Source organism: Entelurus aequoreus, linkage group LG13, assembly GCF_033978785.1.
Source record: "Entelurus aequoreus isolate RoL-2023_Sb linkage group LG13, RoL_Eaeq_v1.1, whole genome shotgun sequence".
In the NCBI taxonomy this organism is placed as follows: domain Eukaryota; kingdom Metazoa; phylum Chordata; class Actinopteri; order Syngnathiformes; family Syngnathidae; genus Entelurus; species Entelurus aequoreus.
In genome coordinates, this window is record NC_084743.1 from 54,109,549 (window position 1) to 54,130,026 (window position 20,478).

General features: G+C 37.1%; 1 protein-coding gene across 1 annotated transcript in view; it reads left to right on the top strand.

Moving 5' to 3' along the window:
- The first annotated feature begins 2,789 nt into the window (after window positions 1-2,789).
- Window positions 2,790-20,478, top strand: part of LOC133663520 (myelin protein zero-like protein 2) — a 56,819-nt gene continuing 39,130 nt past the window's right edge. Inside the window, exon 1 of the mRNA XM_062068047.1 lies at window positions 2,790-3,249. Within this exon, the coding sequence (XP_061924031.1) occupies window positions 3,204-3,249 (46 nt within the window). The 5' untranslated portion in view covers window positions 2,790-3,203. The remainder of the gene's footprint in view (window positions 3,250-20,478) is intronic.

Consider the following 20,478-nt stretch of genomic DNA (forward strand, 5'->3'; position numbering starts at 1 on the left):
AAATATATTTATAAAGGATTTTTCAATTGTTGTTATTTTTAGAATATTTAAAAAAAATCTCAGGTACCCCTTGGCATACCTTCAAGTACCCCGAGGGGTACGCATACCCCATTTGAGAACCACTGTGCTAGGTAACATGAGAACTCCATTACCCAGCATACCACAGTAGTGAAGAGCATGCGCAGTATCCCTGTTTAGCCATGCCGGCAGCGGGATGTTTTTGATGAGCACGCTGTGGAGTAAACTTTAAGAACTCAGCCAACACGCCTCGTCTGCATCTTTTATGATTAGACAAGACAACACATATATTTGCAAGGGCATTTTCAAGAAGGATATTTAAAGGGAAACTACATCTTGTGAGATGATGTCGGCCAACCCTGGAAGCTCGAATGGGTTCTACAAATTGTGAGTTCAGATATTTTATTTCTTTATTTTTTCACGTTTAATATATTTTTTGCAATTTTAATTTTGGCAGTACTACATAATATAATAAAGTTAAAGTTAAAAGTACCCATGATTGTCACACACACACTAGGTGTGGCGAAAATATTCTCTGCATTTGACCCATATACTTTAATTGCTGATGCTGGTTTATTGATTTTTAAATGTGCCAGAAAATAACCCGTTATGTACACTGTTGGTGGTGATTCAATGCCCAGTAGTGCGTAAATGTGTTCCTGTATAGTATTTCTCCAGCAATGGTCATGTGGTGACATAAGTAATGGTATTTTGAGAGGTAATCATTGGACACAGGACATCACTGAAGGCCTAGGTGGGAAACGCACGGCCCGCCACTGCCATAAATACAGTAAAAAAATGCACAGTTAATACATGTGCATGGTATGGGAATCGCCACCATAAAACCCTGATTGGAACATCCCTAAATTGGTTATAGGTCTGTATTTTTTACGTTGTTTTGTAAACTGCGCATATTTTTATTTATTTATTTTTTGTATTAATCAATCCAACAAAATAATACCCAATAGTACCATAATAATACAATTCCAATTCCAAAATCAAACCAGGCCCAGCAACATTCAGAATAGCAATCAACAGAGCATGTGAGAGGACACACAAATATGACACAAAACAATCCAAAAGTAGTCAAACAAAAATAAATACTATCAGCAACTGTATCAATATTAATACGAATTCCATAGCAGTGATTAGAAATACCTCATTGAGATTATCATCACAGCCATTTCTAAAAGATAAAAACATTTAAAATACATTTTTTTACAATAGTGTCACAGTGGCATACACTTGCATCGCATCTCATAAACTTGACAACACACTGTGTCTAGAGATGTCCGATAATATCGGACTGCCGATATTATCGGCCGATAAATGCTTTAAAATGTAATATCGGAAATTATCGGTATCGGTTTCAAAATTATCGGTATCGGTTTCAAAAAGTAAAATTTATGACTTTTTAAAATTCCGCTGTGTACACGGACATAGGGAGAAGTACAGAGTGCCAATAAACCTTAAAGACTAGACTAGACTAGACTTCCTTTTTATTGTCATTCAAATTTGAACTTTACAGCACAGATAAGAACGAAATGTCGTTACATAAACTCATGGTAGTGCAGGATAAAAAAAGCAATAAGGTGCATATATAAATAAATACATATATCTAAATAATATATAAATATATATATAAAATAAATAAATATATATAAATATATATAAATAAATAAATAGATTACTGTACAGATAAATATAAAGGCACTGCTTTTGCGTGCCGGCCCAATCACATAATATCTACGGCTTTTCACACTGTTACAAATATGCGCCACACTGTGAACCCACACCAAACAAGAATGGGAGAACATCCACACCGTAACACAACATAAACACATCAGAACAACTACCCAGAACCCCTTGCAGCACTAACTCTTCCAGGACGCTACAATATACACCCCCCCCCCCGCTACCCACTAACCCCCCTCCCCCTCCCTAACCCCGCCCACCTCAACCTCCTCATGCTCTCTCAGGGAGAGCATGTCTCAAATTCCAAGCTACTGTTTTGAGGCATGTTAAAAAAAAAACATGCACTTTGTGACTTCAATAATAAATATGGCAGTGCCATATGTTGGCATTTTTTTCCATAACTTGAGTTGATTTATTTTGGAAAACCTTGCTAAATTGTTAAATGCATCCAGCCGGGGCATCACAACAAAATTAGGCATAATAATGTGTTAAAGGACGGCGTGGCGAAGTTGATAGAGTGGCTGTGCTAGCAATCGGAGTGTTGCTGGTTACTGGGGTTCAATTCCTACCTTCCTAGTCACGTCCGTTGTGTCCTTGGGCAAGACACTTCACCTTTTGCCTCTGATGGCTGCTGGTTAGCGCCTTGCATGGCAGCTCCCGCCATCAGTGTGAATGGGTAAATGTGGAAATACTGTCAAAGCGCTTTGAGTACCTTGAAGGTAGAAAAGCGCTATACAAGTATAACCCATTTATCATTTATAATTTAATTCCATGACTGTATATATCGGTATCGGTTGATATCGGAATCGGTAATTAAGAGTTGGACAATATCGGAATATCGGATATCGGCAAAAAAACAGCCATTATCGGACATCTCTAATTGTGTCCAATATTTTCAACAAAGACAAAATAATTTAATAGTTAAAACAAACTGCGCATCTTGAAAAATATCAGATTGTGTTTCTATATTTATTTGCTCAATTAAAAAAATAATAAACCAGATTATATTTATTTATCTATCATTTAATCAGCAACCCTACTTCCTGGTAGCTTAGCAAACTTCCTGGCAGCCTAGCCAACGTCCATTAGCTTGTATTATCATTTATGTACATCACGACTTACTTTGTAATGGACGTTGCGTTACGGGTTTGCGCAATAGCCTCTGTGTCGTGCGCCTATTACGCAGCAGCAGAACAGGTTGGGTGTGTTTTTCCCCTCCCATTTGAATGGCGCTGGAGAGAGAGATGGGCGACGATGAGGCAGAGCGGAAGATTGGATACGTGCCACTGAGGTGGGCGGGAAGCTGCAGAGTCTGACTTGAGGAAGAGCAGTGGCGAGTCCGGACGCGTCCTGGGTTAGACGTGGAAGTAGAACGCGAGACTCCCGAGTTTATTTGTCTTCCAAAGGGATCTCCATATAGAAGAAGTTTGGACAACGTGGGTTAGTTAGTCGTCTCCAGGTTTCTCGATCACTCAACAGTCAGTCTTCCAATGTGCGTCAGAGGAATTCTTCTCCTGTGTGGACTCGCAGCTTCAGGTGAGATTATACACTTTTTTGTTTCTTTCTCACGTCATTAGAACTATTTTAGCGGGGCTAAAGTTCCTTAAAAGCCCCTTTTGAATTAAAGATGATTTGTCATTCATGTTGAATGTGTTCTAAGCTGTCATGTTTGACTAGTAATCAACTTGGCTCGTTAGAGCAACTATCTACGTAGCCTTCTGTTGACTGTATTTAAAACATAAAAGAGACACATATCAGTGCTTGAAATAAATAATTTTGTTTGGAAATACACGCGAAAGAAGGAGAGGAAAAATAAAACAATAAGTGTACTGAAGATAGATGTAGCGATTTTTTTTTAGCGACGTTCGAATCAGGTTTTTTCCGATATGATCACGCGGTTGCGTCAGAGTGCTCTTTTTAATGTCTTTCATGTCCTTTGTGTTCTTTAATGTTTCCCCTATAGTTTTCACGTCTTTAACGTATTTAATGTGGACGTTATTTAATCTGCACTGCAATCAGAATCAGAAATACTTTATTAATCCCCGAGGGGAAATTAAAATGTTAAGCACAATCCGATTCAAGATCAGACAAACATTACAGGGAGACAGAACAGGATCAACAATTACAGGGAGACAGAACAGGATCGCTGACGGGGTCTGCCAACTTCCCGCGCCCCTTACAAAAAAGGTGAGATACAGGTAAACAATGGGGGGAAGGGGATCGGTCTAAGCCTGGGCCCCTGGAGAGGGGGTCCAGACTGAGGCCAAGGGAAAAAACAACTCATAGCCATAGCACACAACCCTGTTACATGTGTGTAAGAGGGAAACATCAAAGAACACAAAGGACATTAAAGGCCTACTGAAATGAGATTTTCTTATTTAAACGGGGATAGCAGATCCATTCTATGTGTCCTACTTGATCATTTTGCGATATTGCCATATTTTTGCTGGAAGGATTTAGTAGAGAACATCGACGATAAAGTTCGCAACTTTTGGTCGCTGATAAAAAAAAAACCTTGCCTGTACCGGAAGTAGCGTGACGTCACAGGTTGTAGAGCTCCTCACATCTGCACATTGTTTTCAATCATGGACGCCAGCAGCGTGAGCGATTTGGACCGAGAAAGCGACAATTACCCCATTAATTTGAGCGAGGATGAAAGATTTGTGGATGAGGAAAGTGAAGGATTAGAGGGCAGTGGAAGCGATTCAGATAGGGAAGATGCTGTGAGAGGCGGGTGGGACCTGATATTCAGCTGGGAATGACTAAAACAGTAAATAAACACAAGACATATATATACTCTATTAGCCACAACACAACCAGGCTTATATTTAATATGCCACAAATTAATCCGCGTAACAAACACTGTCCATATAACCCCCCAATACAACTCAAACACCCGCACAACACACTCAATCCCACAGCCCAAAGTACCGTTCACTTCCGCAAAGTTCATACAGCACATATATTTCCCCAAAGTTACGTACGTGGCATGCACATAGCGGCACGCACGGACAGGCAAGGGATCAAATGTTTGGAAGAAAGCTGCGTACTCACGGTAGCGCGTCTGCTATCCAACTCAGTCCTCCTGCTTGTGTTGCTGTAGCCAGCCGCTAATACACCGATCCCACCTACAGCTTTCTTCTTTGCTGTCTTCATTGTCCATTAAACAAATTGCAAAAGATTCACCAACACAGATGTCCAGAATACTGTGGAATTTTGCGATGAAAACAGAGCTGTTTGTATTGGGACACAATGGTGTCCCAATACTTCCGCACAATCCGTGACGTCACGAGCAAACGTCCTCATACCGAGACGTTTTCAGCCGGATATTTCCCGGGAAATTTAAAATTGCACTTTATAAGTTAACCCGGCCGTATTGGCATGTGTTGCAATGTTAAGCTTTCATCATTGATATATAAACTATCAGACTGCGTGGTCGGTAGTAGTGGGTTTCAGTAGGCCTTTAAAGACATTAAAAGAGCAGAGCTGATGCAACCAGCCACTTCTACATACAGCTATGAATAAAAAGTAAAAAAATAAAAACTCATAATGTTTTCATTATGAGACAAATACAAGTATATTCCATTCTATGTATTAGCTGTACATTTTAAATCAATTAATGGTGGGTGCTATTGACAGTTTCCTTTTAACTTATGTGTTCTTTTTTATTACAATTGTTTGATCGATTAGACTGATACATAATGTTGGATGTAGAGAACATACAAACCCTTTATTTATTGAGACAAAATTATTGAAGTTCGAGGATTTTGTAAAATTGCGAACAGCTAAAATGATGTACAAAGCAAACTATAACCTGCTACCAAAGAATGTACAACAATTCTTCTCTACTAAAGAGGATACATATAACCTTAGAGGAAAATCTAATTTAAAACATTTGTATGCACGTACAACACTTAGAACCTTTAGCATATTCAGTATGTGGAATTAAATTATGGAATGGATTAAGTAAAGAAGTTAAACAATGTACTGATATGATCAATTTTAAGAGGTTGTTCAAATGAATAGTGCTTACAAAGTACAAAGAAGAAGAATTATGAGAAACAATTTCGACCTTTTTATTGAAAGTAAGATATTCTTCATCTCAGTATGTGTATCATGACTGACTTAATTATATATTACAAAACTGCTGTATTAATCTTTCATGGATGTCATTATGCTACAAAAACAAGTCAGTAAATGAATGTATATATTTCTAAACGCTCTGAAGTGGGAAAGGGGTAGGATTAAATAAGCTTTGCTTCTTCCTACTCTTTTTCGGACATGATGTAAAGTGAATTGATATGAAATTGTGTGATGTATTATACTGTAAGTGCGTTCATGTTCGAAATAAACTAAAGAAAGAAAAAGTCAATAGTACACAATAGCTGGACAAAATCAAAGTACTTATTTAAATATTTAGTATTTTGTCTTCATGTGTCCAGAGAAATATTCCCTGAGTTTGTAAACATGAACAAAAACAAATAAAACATATTTTGAGGGATTAAACATATTGATCTGATCACTGCACCTCAGAAAACACTTGGCTCTCCAATTGAAATACAGTAGCGTAGTAGGCCTAAGTATTTGTTAAAACAAGGCAGAGGTTTTGTTTAACAAGTATATTTAACATGTTGGCCACTGTAAGAATACACACAGCTTAAACAGTAACACTGTGTTTGAATATAATTAATACTTAATAATTAAGTGATTCTTTGGCGTACCACTAGATAGAGCCTGCGTAACACTGTACCACAGTATGAGAATCACTTTTCTAGTATCAATGGGCGAGGTTAGCTTACTTATTAGCATGCCTGCTCCTGGCTTTCTCTGTGTGTAACATGCTTAGTTGGCCTCATCCTCCCTTGATAATGAGGCTCCACACTGTGTATGAAGACACATTGTTAGCTGCTAGCCACTTGTCTCAGCGTTTGTGATTGGCATTAATCAGCATTGGCCGACCACATACTTTTTCACGAGAATCGACCAATACAGATTGGTGGTCGATCGATTGGCACTTCCCTCGTATTAATAGATGCAATAACACTTAATGAGCTACAGCAGTATATCGGTTTTTGTTAATAATCCGTTCCAAAATGTCAGAGTAAAACCAAAATATACAAAAACAAAAGCACAGCCCCTCCAAAATAAATGTGTCCAATTAATCCGTTCTAGAAATGTAATCTGTTTTCCATGCAGGCTTTTTTTGTGATCTCCTTTCTACTGGCAGCTGCATCCAAGCACACCTCCAAACAGTTTGTCCTTTTAAAAAACAGAAAAAGGAAAAATGACACCCCATGTTGTCGTTACAAAAAAAACCCACTTTCTATGATTTTATTCTACATAACACACTTCTTTGTCATCAAGGTCAGCGGTGTCAAACTCATTTTTATTTTTTTTTTATTTTTATTTTTATTAAGGATCCCCATTAGCTGGTTGCCTCAACAACCCACTAGTCTTCCTGGGGTCCACAATTCAATACAATTACAAGTAAAAGCATATAATTATAACTACCCAATACAGAAAAAATATATATATATAAAAGCATCAATAAAAAACCAAGCAACCAATTTACAGTCACAGAATAATAATTACCATATAAATATAACTACACAATATAAAACCAAACAAATCATCAACGGGCAAACTAATTTAAAGACTCAGATAAAATATTACTCTCTTTTTAAAAACCTGTTTACTTTCAATGCTGGTGAGAATTTGAGACAGGTTATTCCAGAACGATGAAGATCTATAAATAAAAGATTCCCACAAAGCATACTTCCTGGGACGAGGGAGTACAAAATGCCCCTCACTGGACGCCCTGGTATTGTGATTATGTATAGTGCTAATGTGAACTGTTTGGGCCATGAGAAAAGCAGGAGATTTACTACCGGTTACTGATTTGAGCAATATAAGAGTATTAGCCGACAACCTGTTCTGCACTGTTAGCCAGGAAAGCGAAGCATGCATTTGGTTCACATTGGTTCTTAGTGAACAACCAAGAACCAGCCTTGCTGCCCTATTCTGGACAATCTGGAGCTTACTGATCTCACCACTTGCAGCAGACGCCCAGACTGTAGAACAATAGTCAATATGACACAAGACTAAACTCTTAACAATTTGACAAAGAAGAGGTGGATCAACAAAAGCAGCACATTTCCTGGAAATACCAACAGGTTCAAGGGCCACACAAACCCTAATTACATTTCAAGTGGGCCAGGTCAGTACAATTGTAACATAATTACTGTACCTTCTGTATATATAACATTAAGTCATCGTCCCCTTTGTTTTCATGCAAAAAAAAGTACAGTTGAAAGTCTTTGTATTTAATGATATATCCATTTACAAATCATCATGAACAACCTCAGACTTCCTTAGTGTTTTGTCAATGACAGGTATTTGAAACTAAGAATATATATCTAATTCGGTCTCTTATCAGTTGTGCACTAAAAAAAAAGTCAGTAGATCTGAAAAGATTTAAAAAAAACTGGCAGCTCAGTCTTTTAAAATAACAGTTTTATCGTTTTTCCATTTATACTAATTCCCTGTAAAAACAACTAGTAGTAGTAGTAGTAGTAGTAGTTGTTTATTTTTTACATACTAAAAAAGTTACATCAAAATCCAAATTATTTACAATTCACAGTTCAACATGTCCGTAAGGGAGCAGGAAGATGCACATCCTATTTAATCGTATCCTTCATCTCACTTTCCAGCAATTACTTGTAAATGTGTTAAATAAAACAAACCAAAAAACCTGGCAGCTCCAAAATTTTACCGTAAAAATAATAGGGGTTGAGTTTTTCAATTTACAGGACAAGCGGTAGGAAATGGATGGATGGACAGTGTTAAATAAACACTTTTAATACAAAAAAAAAATCTGGCAACTGAGCTGCCCGTTTCTACAGGTTTTCTAACCAAAAAAGTGCGCACCTCTGCAACGCAGTGTGCCCCAAGTTGATTTTGTTTGGAAATTAATCCAGGGGGCCCCATTGAAGCCCCTGAGAGTGCTGGTATTGGCCTATGGGGCGTATGTTTGACACCCCTGGTCTAGATATTACGTATTGGATGTGTTTTGGTGTAGATTTTTCTCCACAGTCACATATATCAACTATTTTTAGTTTTGTCACATCACAATTCAAAATAAACTCTTATACAGTAAAACTACATGCAAGCTCACGCCCAAATGCAGTAACCTTTTAATTTGACGCTTTTGCATTGTTTACCACAAGTATCCAACATTTATAAGTCAGAAAAGTTGAAAATTATCATAGGTCTCCTTAAAACTGTTTTTAAAATGTGCAATTTGAATAAAGTGGTTTGGATTTGATTGAATATAAATTACGAATGAACATATGAACAACATACACTAACGTTCAAAAGTTTGGGGTCACATTGAAATGTCCTTATTTTTGAAGGAAAAGCACTGTACTTTTCAATGAAGATAACTTTAAACTAGTCTTAGCTTTAAAGAAATACACTCTATACATTGCTAATGTGGTAAATGACTATTCTAGCTGCAAATGTCTGGTTTTTGGTGCAATATCTACATAGATGTATAGAGGCCCATTTCCAGCAACTATCACTCCAGTGTTCTAATGGTACAATGTGTTTGCTCATTGGCTCAGAAGGCTAATTGATGATTAGGAAACCCTTGTGCAATCATGTTCACACATCTGAAAACAGTTTAGCTCGTTACAGAAGCTACAAAACTGACCTTCCTTTGAGCAGATTGAGTTTCTGGAGCATCACATTTGTGGGGTCAATTAAAGGCTCAAAATGGCCAGAAAAAGAGAACTTTCATCTGAAACTCGACAGTCTATTCTTGTTCTTAGAAATGAAGGCTATTCCACAAAATTGTTTGGGTGACCCCAAACTTTTGAACGGTAGTGTATGAACAAATCAACATTTATGTATCAAGGAAGTGGTCTAAGATGTAAAAGAGGAGTGATGTTCGTATGTTCTGTTCTCATACTTATTCATTCATTTTTAGTAAAAAACTATAAATATCCATTTACCGTTAGTTTTTTTAGGTCGTCTGTTATAACGTTTGTAGTATACTATCAGGCTTTTTGTAAGCACACATGCGAAAGATTTTTACAGCTAAATAATATAAATATATTTATTTATATTTTATATACCAGCCCTTTCAAGCATTTTTTTCTGTCATTGTGGCCCCCGAGTAAAATTAATTGCTAAGCCTTGCCTATCTTCCAATTGTGGTAACATCTCTTTAAGGTTTCAGTTATCGTATTTTACAATCAAACAATCACGCATAGGGATGGATACTGAATTTGGTGCTTTTATAGGTACCGGCCGAATTACGTTGGGGCGATAAAGTACTGATTAATTCACGTAAAATCAAACTATACCATATTTCGATACCTTTTGTTGCAGACTAAGCAGTTAACGGGAAAATATGTGTATTCATTGCAGACAGCCTCTGGGTAGTGTTGCAATCCATGCCAACAAAACAAGTATCTCTGATAGATAGCACTCAAAAGTAAGGCTCCACTTTTCAAATTGCGCTAGCTCGATGCTAGTTGGATGTGCCATATACAGTACATGCTACTGATTAGCATGAGAGATTTTACATGCTGATTTAAAACAGTTCCAAACATGGTAAGCAAAACTAAAACGAAGATACACGTTGCACTGAAACACCTGATGTGTAATTAGTACAGTAAGTGCTACCTTGCCACTTTGTGGTTCACTTATCTAGGGTCTCAGTGCATTAAAGATTTTGAAGTAGCTATCGAGTACCGTTACGATTTGAGTACCTATTAAAGTTTTATGTTAAAACTACTTAGGTCTAAGTGTTTTAAGAGCATAGGAATTTTATTTAAGTATGTTTGAAAGCTGTGTGGAGTGTGTGGAAGGCTTATAAACACATTAAAGGGGAAACACATATTTATGTAATTTTGCCTATTATTCACGGTCCTTATGTGAGATAAGCACACACATGTTATTCTTTTTTTATGCATTCTAACTCGTAAATAAACGTGAGCAAAAGTAAATTAGCAAAGGCGCCAAATGGAGTCGCTCTATTCCGCCTAAGAAGCGCTCGAAAAAACACCTCCCTCAACAATTTATATACACATTGTAAGTATATATGTAATGTAGTAACAGGCACATTCATATTAGCATGTAATATTTACGTATTTTGCCCATTTTAAGCATACAGCGGTGCAATAATTTTAGACTCATCACAATGTTCGCTTTTTCATCAACAACACTACTAATCATGGCAGACTTCATGAGAGACAACAAACATAATAAAACTAGGGCTGCAACAACTAATCGATTAAATAGATTAAAATCGCTTATAAAAATAGTTGCCGATTAATTTAGTCATCGATTCGTTGGATCTATGCTATGCGCAGAGGCTTTTTTTTTTTTTTTTTTTTTTAAATGAAAAAAAATAAATTATTATTATTATTATTTTTTTAATAAACCTTTATTTATAAACTGCAACATTTACAAACAGCTGAGAAACAATAATCAAAATAAGTATGGTGCCAGTATGCTGTTTTTTTTCTCAATAAAATACTGGATAGGATAGTAATGTAGTTTGTCTCTTTTATCCGATTATTAATCGATTAATCGAAGTAATAATCAACAGATTAATCGATTATCAAATTAATCGTTAGTTGCAGCCCTAAATAAAACAATCACATACTTTACAAAATCTGCTCTCACTAGGATGCCCACTGACGGAATATTAAAATATTGCCGTTTAAATGAAGAATGAATCATAATCCTTGCAATAGGCTAAGAAAAAAAAGCATATGCCGCAAACGAGCGTCTTTTAGTGTTTTTTTTTTTCCATCTCCGGGTTAGGGAGCGGAATCAAAAACCGGTTCTTGTTCAGAACTGGTTCCCAGTGTATCAATTCCTTGGAATCGCTTACCAATTTCTCCAACGATTTCTTTGTCTATGCCAGTTGTTGGAAATCACGTCATTACATAACGTACATAGTAACGTCAGAAAGCAAAATGGCAGCGCCTTGGTGGGACAAACGCTCTTGAGTTGACTACATTTTACAAGAAACGGCGTGGCGAAGTTGGTAGAGTGGCTGTGCCAGCAATCGGAGTGTTGCTGGTTACTGGGGTTCAATTCCCACCTTCTACCTTCCTAGTCACGTCCGTTGTGTCCTTGGGCAAGACACTTCACCCTTTGCCTCTGATGGCTGCTGGCAGCGCCTTGCATGGCAGCTCCCGCCATCAGTGTGTGAATGTGTGTGTGAATGGGTAAATGTGGAAATACTGTCAAAGCGCTTTGAGTACCTTGAAGGTAGAAAAGCGCTATACAAGTACAACCCATTTATCATTTATTTATTTAAGAAACGATTGCAACATCACTACTTGTAAGAACTGCAAGGTTGCTACTTAATCAAGAGGAGGACATACGTGCAATATGCTGAAACATTTAAACACACAGCATGCAACAACTATCAATGAATATTGCGTTTTTGAACCGCATCGATCTCAACCCAGCAGCAGTAACGCTAGCACGGCATCTGCCATATATACAACAGGTACTACGAACTCACCACCTATCATGTTAGTTCTATTAACTGTTAAATTGAAATTAATACCGTCTCATTTAGTCTGTCGCCCGGCGCTATAGCGTTTCCTCTCATCGCGGCAGGGAAGTGTACAAGCAGTGACTTAAAGCTTGCACCCATTTGCCACAGAGCTACTGATTTTCACGAAGTGAATGTTCAGCTGTAGTCGAAGGAAAGTTGCATGTTTTTCTGCAACCACATTTTCACTCAGTCATTTCCATTATTCAGATGAAACTCATAACATTTCATAAACTGTAAGCCATAATCATCAAATTTACATTATAAGAAGGCTTGACATTTCTTGTGTTGCATGTTATGTATATGATAGTTTCATCTTGTAAATCTAAACAAACCATTCTAATATTTTGAGTGTCACCAATACATTTTCTAGGGAGATGACAAAAGATTCTTAAACGTCTTAACGTTTTAAAAATGTTAGTATAAATGTTACATTCTTGAGTAATTTTTAAATATGTTTTATTTTGTTATATTCTACAAAAGAATATATATATATTTTTTAAAAAGTTTTTTTCTCCGCTATGTGCCTCTTAAGACCTCACTGTTGACTTTGTAAGGTTATGTTAGCTCTAAACTAAACACAATTGATGCTGATATACCTGTTTTTTTTTCAAAATAAGAATCGATAAGAGAACCGTTAAAGAACCGAATTGTCAAGCATAATCGGAATAGGAAGATCATATCAATTCCGATCCCTACACCGTGTAAAAAGTTGAATGTAACAGATGACTAACTTCTCGGTTTATGTCCACAACCTTTTTCTATCCAGGTGAGAGGCATAATTTATAATGTAGAATTTACTTAAAAAAATACATGTGTTCTTGTCTCTTATAAGAATTGTGAATGTTAGGCAAAATTTCAAAAAGTGCAGTTCTTCTTTAAATGCATCTAATATTCATAAAATAGATAGCGTCCCTACTTTGTGGACATTCATTTACCACAGGGGTCTGGAAGGTTACCCGCATGATAATTGAGGGAACACTGTACTTACAGGCAAACACTCTGTAGGGCTCAACAGAGACAAGACTGGCACATTCAACTTCCTAACTAAGGCAATTAACAGACCTTGAACAAACTAAAAGTAAATGTGTACTTGCAAATAAGATTTAGAAGTGTAAGAAAACAAAATATTATAACGGAACAGCACAGTTATCAGTGTTAAATATATATGTATTTGTTACATACAAATACAAATGTATTAGCACCAGTGTTGGGACTAACGCGTTACAAAGTGTGTCTGAGTGTGGGAAGGGAGGGAGGGGAGGGGTGCGCGCAGCAGCATTCGTGAGGGAGGGGCGGAGACAGACAGAGCGAGAGAGTTGTTAACACGCATGCGTCGCCAGGCTCAGCTTTTTATCGATAGATTTATCAGATTACATTTTTTATTATCTATAGCAGGGGTGTCAAAAGTGTGCCCCGGAGGCCATTTGCAGCCCACAGCTAATGTTTTAAAGGCCCACAGCACTTTCTAAAAATACTATTAAAACAAACAAAAACATAACAAAAGTGAAATAAAAAACCTTAAAGGTGAAATGTAATTTAGAAAACGTTACAATGTTGACTAATAAAACAAAGCTGTTTTTTTTTCTTTCAAACTGTCATTGCTCAAAACATAATATTGAATCAAAATCAATGTTATTATGAATTATAGTACACACACTCTGTCAATTCTCTTATATACTCTTTATTTCTAGACTTCTAGAGTGTTTGATTATCATATTACTCTAAATGTATAAAAAATAAAGTTCACAAAAATAAAGAGAGATCCTAGTGGGCCAGGCCAATATTTCCTTATCTCTAAACTAAAACTGGGGAAATGTGTAGGGTGTTCTGGGCTTCAGACATGATTTTATTTCAGAATTCCTTGAGAGAAAAAACGCCTGGTTAGGCTTTGGTATGTAAAAATAAAGTTAAAGTACGTATTTCGTTTACAGCTATGTTGTTATTATGCTGTTTGTTACTTTTGTATGTTATGTTGCAGCTATTTAAAATAGTTTTGTCAATTTGTTCTGGCCTGAAATAAGTTGGCCCTTTGAAACATATCTTTGTCTTTATGTGTTGTATGTAGAGCACATTGCTTAGCAGAGTTCAGTGATGCAAATGCATGTCAAGTTGATCAACACATTGTATTATTCTCCAGTGCAATAACAGTACTGAAATGAAGGCTAAAAGGGCATTAATGGGAGCTTTAAAAAAAGAAGTAACTAAATAGTTACTTTTCACAGTAACGCATTACTTTTTGGTGTAAGTAACTGAGTTACTTTTGAAATAAAGTAACTAGTAACTGTAACTAGTTACTGGTTTTCAGTAACTAACCCAACACTGATTAGCACATATATCACACACAAAAGTACAGAAAATTGTTACTGTTGAGTACAGGTTTTGATTCCCAGGTGCAGGGAAAACAGTACCCACCCCTAAGCACGCACCTATTTTGTACATCAAATTATCACTACATATTGTATTGAATGATGATAAGTTCACAAACAACACCATTAGCTTCTTTGAATCGAGGTGGGGTGTGTGTGACATTTTCAAAGTACTTCAAACGTCAGATACAATACTGATTGTTTGTGTGAGTGGGAAAGCGCCACAGGGACCTTAACCTGCGTCTTCAAGCGCTTGCCATGCGTCATAACCTGGCGCGATGACGGCGCCAAATAGCCACCAGGGAGGGAATCCACATCGGAAGCAAGAGAGTCATACCAGTAATTGCCAATCATCCAATCATGAACACATTGTGTTTTGTTATCGTGGCCTCAGTCGTTTCCTGCCTATTGATGTGTTGTGTCCAAACAGGTATTTAAATGGCACCGTTTGACGCAAACAGTTGCAGGATATCCAGGATATCAAATAACACAAGAACTGCATGAGCAGAGTGGGAATATTAACTACCTCTATCTTGTTGTTAAACCTGTCATAGCCTACTTATAGTGTCTTGTTTTATCAACCAATGTATCACTAATCATTTTGAGTTAATCCCTGTTTATTGTATCCAAACCCTTCCACAGTGGCGGTGTCCCAAATCACTCATCTCCATTCAGTGTCACTTAGGGTTGGACTCCAAAAAAACTATAAAGAAAAGCGGGAGCTCAAAAAATGGCCAACTGAGGTCATGATATGGGTGCCACTCAGTGACACATCATCGAGGTGACAGCTATGCCGTTAAAGGAGCAGTTTGTCTGTTGGAAGCCTAACAAATACTCATGTTTTCAAATATCAAGATTTTGATTCTAATCAAAATAATCGTGATAACTATTTTTGTTAAATTGTCCAGCCCTAGGTTTATGCAACGTACTATCGCACAGCCACACTATCTGGCATCCGTTACACTATTACAGTCGAACCTGTTAATGGCGACAACCTGTCTTAAGTCGACCAACTCATGAAGTCTGCTGTTGTCGACACGAGAGGTCCACATGGGTATTTTCTGTGAAAAATAAGTCTGTTTATGTCTATTTGTGTTGTAGTATTGTTAATTTCATCATTAGCGCATTTTTGAAAAAAGCAGTTTGGTGGTTATGTCAAACAAATTTAAAAAATGTTAGTTTTTTTGTCGATTGTTAGCCACCGGAAATCCTTTTATTATCCTCCTTATGGCTGGCAAAAGTTGCATGGTTATTTTCAGTTATGTCACATGCAGGATAACATTATAAAGGCATTGCAGTGGTCTTGTGGGTGGCAAACCGGCTTCACAGTCTAGAGAATTGGGTTCAAATCCCTGTTGGAAGTTCAAACATATCCAAATATGTGACTGTTAGCTGGTCGGTCGTGTTCTGTGCCTTTAAAAGAGCTGAAGGACTGAAGTAATAACCCTGAATGAATCAATGTGCTGAACAATTATGGGGTTGGTGTTGGCATGCGGATTGGAAAAAGGGTGTGTTTAAAGTGAGCAGGGATCCACAGCATCATTTTGTGTCGCCACAATCACGTCATTTACTTTTGGTTTTGTTCTCCTGGCGAAAACTGTCTGACTTGTTCAAACAAGCAAACTGAATGTTTTTGTGAAGGATTTGCTGCACCTCAGGGTCAGAACAGTGCAACTATGTTGTGAAAATACTTTCATAAGGCAGTTGATAGCAAATAAAAAGTAGCATTATGTTACACTTATACAGTACGCAAGCACCCAAATAAACTGTTATGGTTTTGACTATTGTAGACCTAGAACTAGTCACACAAACATTGTTAACTACACAATTTTACATTCTGTTGATGTTAAAACATGAAGACAATCAATTGTGTACTTGCCCTTTATACGTGCAGAGTAAGATTACTGCTTAGGAGCTGAGTCTCATCATGTAAAGCTATAATGGCTCACTTTCCAGGAAAAAAAAAAAAAAATTCTAATATTCTTAACATTATTAACTCAACGTTGCTTTATAACCAATTTTCTTTGTTCCATTTCTGGCACAATGGTTATCATCACTCTTCCCCTCTTTTGCCATCACTGGCCCACTACTGCAGCATCATTAAAAGGCACACATATACAACACACTAAAAAAGGGACGGCGTGGCGAAGTTGGTAGAGTGGCCGTGCCAGCAATCGGAGTGTTGCTGGTTACTGGGGTTCAATCCCCACCTTCTACCATCCTAGTCACGTCCGTTGTGTCCTTGGGCAAGACACTTCACCCTTGCTCCTGATGGCTGCTGGTTAGCGCCTTGCATGGCAGCTCCCGCCATCAGTGTGCGAATGTGTGTGTGAATGGGTGAATGTGGAAATACTGTCAAAGCGCTTTGAGTACCTTGAAGGTAGAAAAGCGCTATACAAGTATAACCCATTTATCATTTATTTATTTAAAAAGTTCACAAGGTCTTTGTGTGATCATGCACTTAAGTTTCTAAAGGTGGGTAACAAAGATAATATAAAATAGATGTGAACATTTTGTCTTGGAAAAAGGCATGTAGTAACTAATGCGTGCACTCATTTCCTCCAATGTTGGCAGACATTAAGGGACATGAATGGACTCCCATAGTACCCCGATTTCTGATCAGTATCAACAAAGATACTGTACAATGCATAACTCATTTGTGTATTTTATATACAGTATATGCATTAGATATTTGGGGGTATTAAAGGCATTCATTTAACAAGATATATATATTGGCTTTGACGACTATACCCACCTTGTCATATTTTTGATGTACAGTATGCCATAGTTGAAGTACTATACAACTGCCATTTTAAGAGTTACTATCTTACTATCTGTTGGCCCATGTAACTTAGAGTCAGTGAAAAAATATGTCCTTCGCAGGATAGCAATACACAGATACTGTATAAAAGAAGATTAAAACTAGGGCTGCTAACATTAAACCATGTGATTAATTAAAAAAAGGATCACGTTGCCATAAATTAATGAATGAAGATTAATCACACTCAATACGTGTCCATTCACTAAATTAGTCTGATTTCCCAAATAGTTTGTCTCTAAATAAGCATTCTACAACTCATGGAAACACCTTAATCAGATCGTGTTCGTTTTTTGTAAAGTTGGACGAACACACCTGTATTATGCGATTGGAAACCAGATCTCTTGAGGGTGTGTGTGTGGTCGTAAAGGACACTTCGTATCACGCATGCGCCAGTCTCAACGTGCGGTATATAACCAGGTAGCAGATAACATTCAATAAAAACATAGCAACAATTGTAATAAAGAGGAGAATGTTTATTTGCTTCACAAATTAAAAACAGAACATTTTGAAGTAGAAAAAAGTAGAAAAAAAACTCTGAGATTTATTTAACATGATAGCTTGAGAAATGTACAATGCTGGCTTGATTCGGACTCCCAAACGAAATATGAATGAGATAAAAGATAATGAAGATTAAAGGCGAAAAATAAAGCGTACACAAACCTCTTTATGCAGCATTTGTGCACTCTAAACCGTATTTTTCGGACTACAAGTCAACGTTTTTTTCATAGTTTGGCCGTGGGTGCGACGTATACTCCGGAGCGACTTATGTGTGAAATTATTAACACATTACCGTAAAGTATCAAATAATAATATTTATCTCATTCGCGTGAGCGACGAAGAAAATGTCCGCAATCGTCACACACACGTCAGCAGTCGTCATTCACACGCCAACCAATAAGAATTCGTCTGAGTATAAGTCGCATTTTTTGGGGAAATTTATTTGATAAAACCCAACACCAAGAATAGACATTTGAAAGGCAATTTAAAATAAATAAAGAATAGTGAACAACAGGCTGAATAAGTGTACGTTATATGACGCATAAATAACCAACTGAGAACGTGCCTGGTATGTTAACTTAACATATTATGGTAAGAGTCATTCAAATAACTATAACATATAGAACATGCTATACGTTTACCAAACAATCTGTCACTCCTAATCGCTAAATCCGATGAAATCTTATACGTCTAGTTTCTTACGTGAATGAGCTAAATAATATTATTTGATATTTTACGGTAAGGTGTTAATAATTTCACACATAAGTCACTCCTGAGTATAAGTCACCACCCCCGGCCAAACTATGAAGAAAACTGCGACTTATAGTCCGAAAAATACGGTATATGTTTTTTTCCGTCTTTATTGTGCATTTTCGGCCGGTGCGACGTATACTCCAGAGCGACTTATAGTCCGAAAAATACGGTAACTTACTGGCAAAATATTCCAGAACAATAGCGACCTTTCTATGGAACAGAATCAGTCGGGGCATGAACTGTATTTTCTTTCTGATTTAAAACTCCTTCCATTGATCCACAGTCAAAAGTTTTGTTGCCATAATTTTCATCCGAAAATTGTAAAAAAAAAAAAAAAACTCTTACACCAGTCTTTCTTTGCATCAGACCTACATAATATTTGTAATCTGTGCCAATATTACTGCGGACATCAGTTACAACAAGTTGTATGGATTTGCAGATGGCTAGTGTGGCGTCATAGGTCAACCGGAAAAGTAATTCATCTATCCGCGCTAAATGAAATGAGCGCGCCCCAGTGTATGGGGGGCACATGGCGTAAGACCAATAGTCGCATTAGAGAGTGTACATCAGGGGTGGGCAATTAATTTTCACCGGGGGCCGCATAAGCAACCCGAGCACTGCTGGAGGGCCACACGACAATATTTCAATTAAATTTTGCTCAATATTATTTTTGATATACCGTAAGATAAATAATAATGATGATAATAATAATAATAATTAATAATAATAATTTAATTTAACCTAACTTAACTTTATACAAAAGCAGATTGCTTTTGATGGTCACTTTATCCTGCATTATCCAACATTTTTCCCCATCAGATTTGGACAACCATCTGTTGTTAAAAATAGTTTTTAATCATATTTATTTTATATTGTTTTTTATATTGGTTTTATATGTAATTGTTTTTTCTTTTTATTCAGTCATTGGTGGAGCTAAGGATAATATTTGAATATTGTTTGTAATATTGTTGTGCAGCACTTTGGAAACATTTTGTTGTTTAAATGTGCTATATAAATAAAGTGGATTGGATTGTCACACCTGCCAGCTTGTCCCAACACGCATTTACTTCTGTGAACAAGTCATTACCTGTGGTTGTCTCTTTAATTGACTGCATCAGAGCTCTCATCCAAAGTTAGCGAAAAACAGTCCATGTCTCCGGGCATTATCAGCGCAACAAAGTCCAATAAGCACTCCTTAATAAACTCTCCGTCTGAAAACGCCTTACTTTTTCTGGCGCTTTTGTGAGAAATGACGAAACTTGTCCTGACAGCTGCATCTCTGGGGGTGTGAAATATGGCACAAAGTCCTTGTTGGGTTTGCAGTTTTACCATCAACGCATCAGCCTCCCTTGCGCGCGCTTCATCAGACACATTCCGGTATTTTCCCTCGTGTTTCTTCGTGTAGTGGCGATTAAAATGATATTTAAACACAGCAACCTGTGTACCACACATTAAGCACACGGCTTTACCATTAATTTATGTAAAGAAATACTTGGCAGTCCATATCTTGTTGGAAACACGCCAATCCTCATCAACTTTTCTTTTTTTAGCGTCTCATCAGTTGTCTCTATGCACCTTCACTCACAGGTTCCCCCCGGACATACGGCATAAATAACACATTTCAAAATAAAAGCAGCACAGTTGTATTGCGCGCACGACATAGATGTTTTTTTAACTTTATTTTGTAATTTGTAATTGCGCCGTTCAATTCACTCACAATCGCACACGCGCATACGTCCACACGG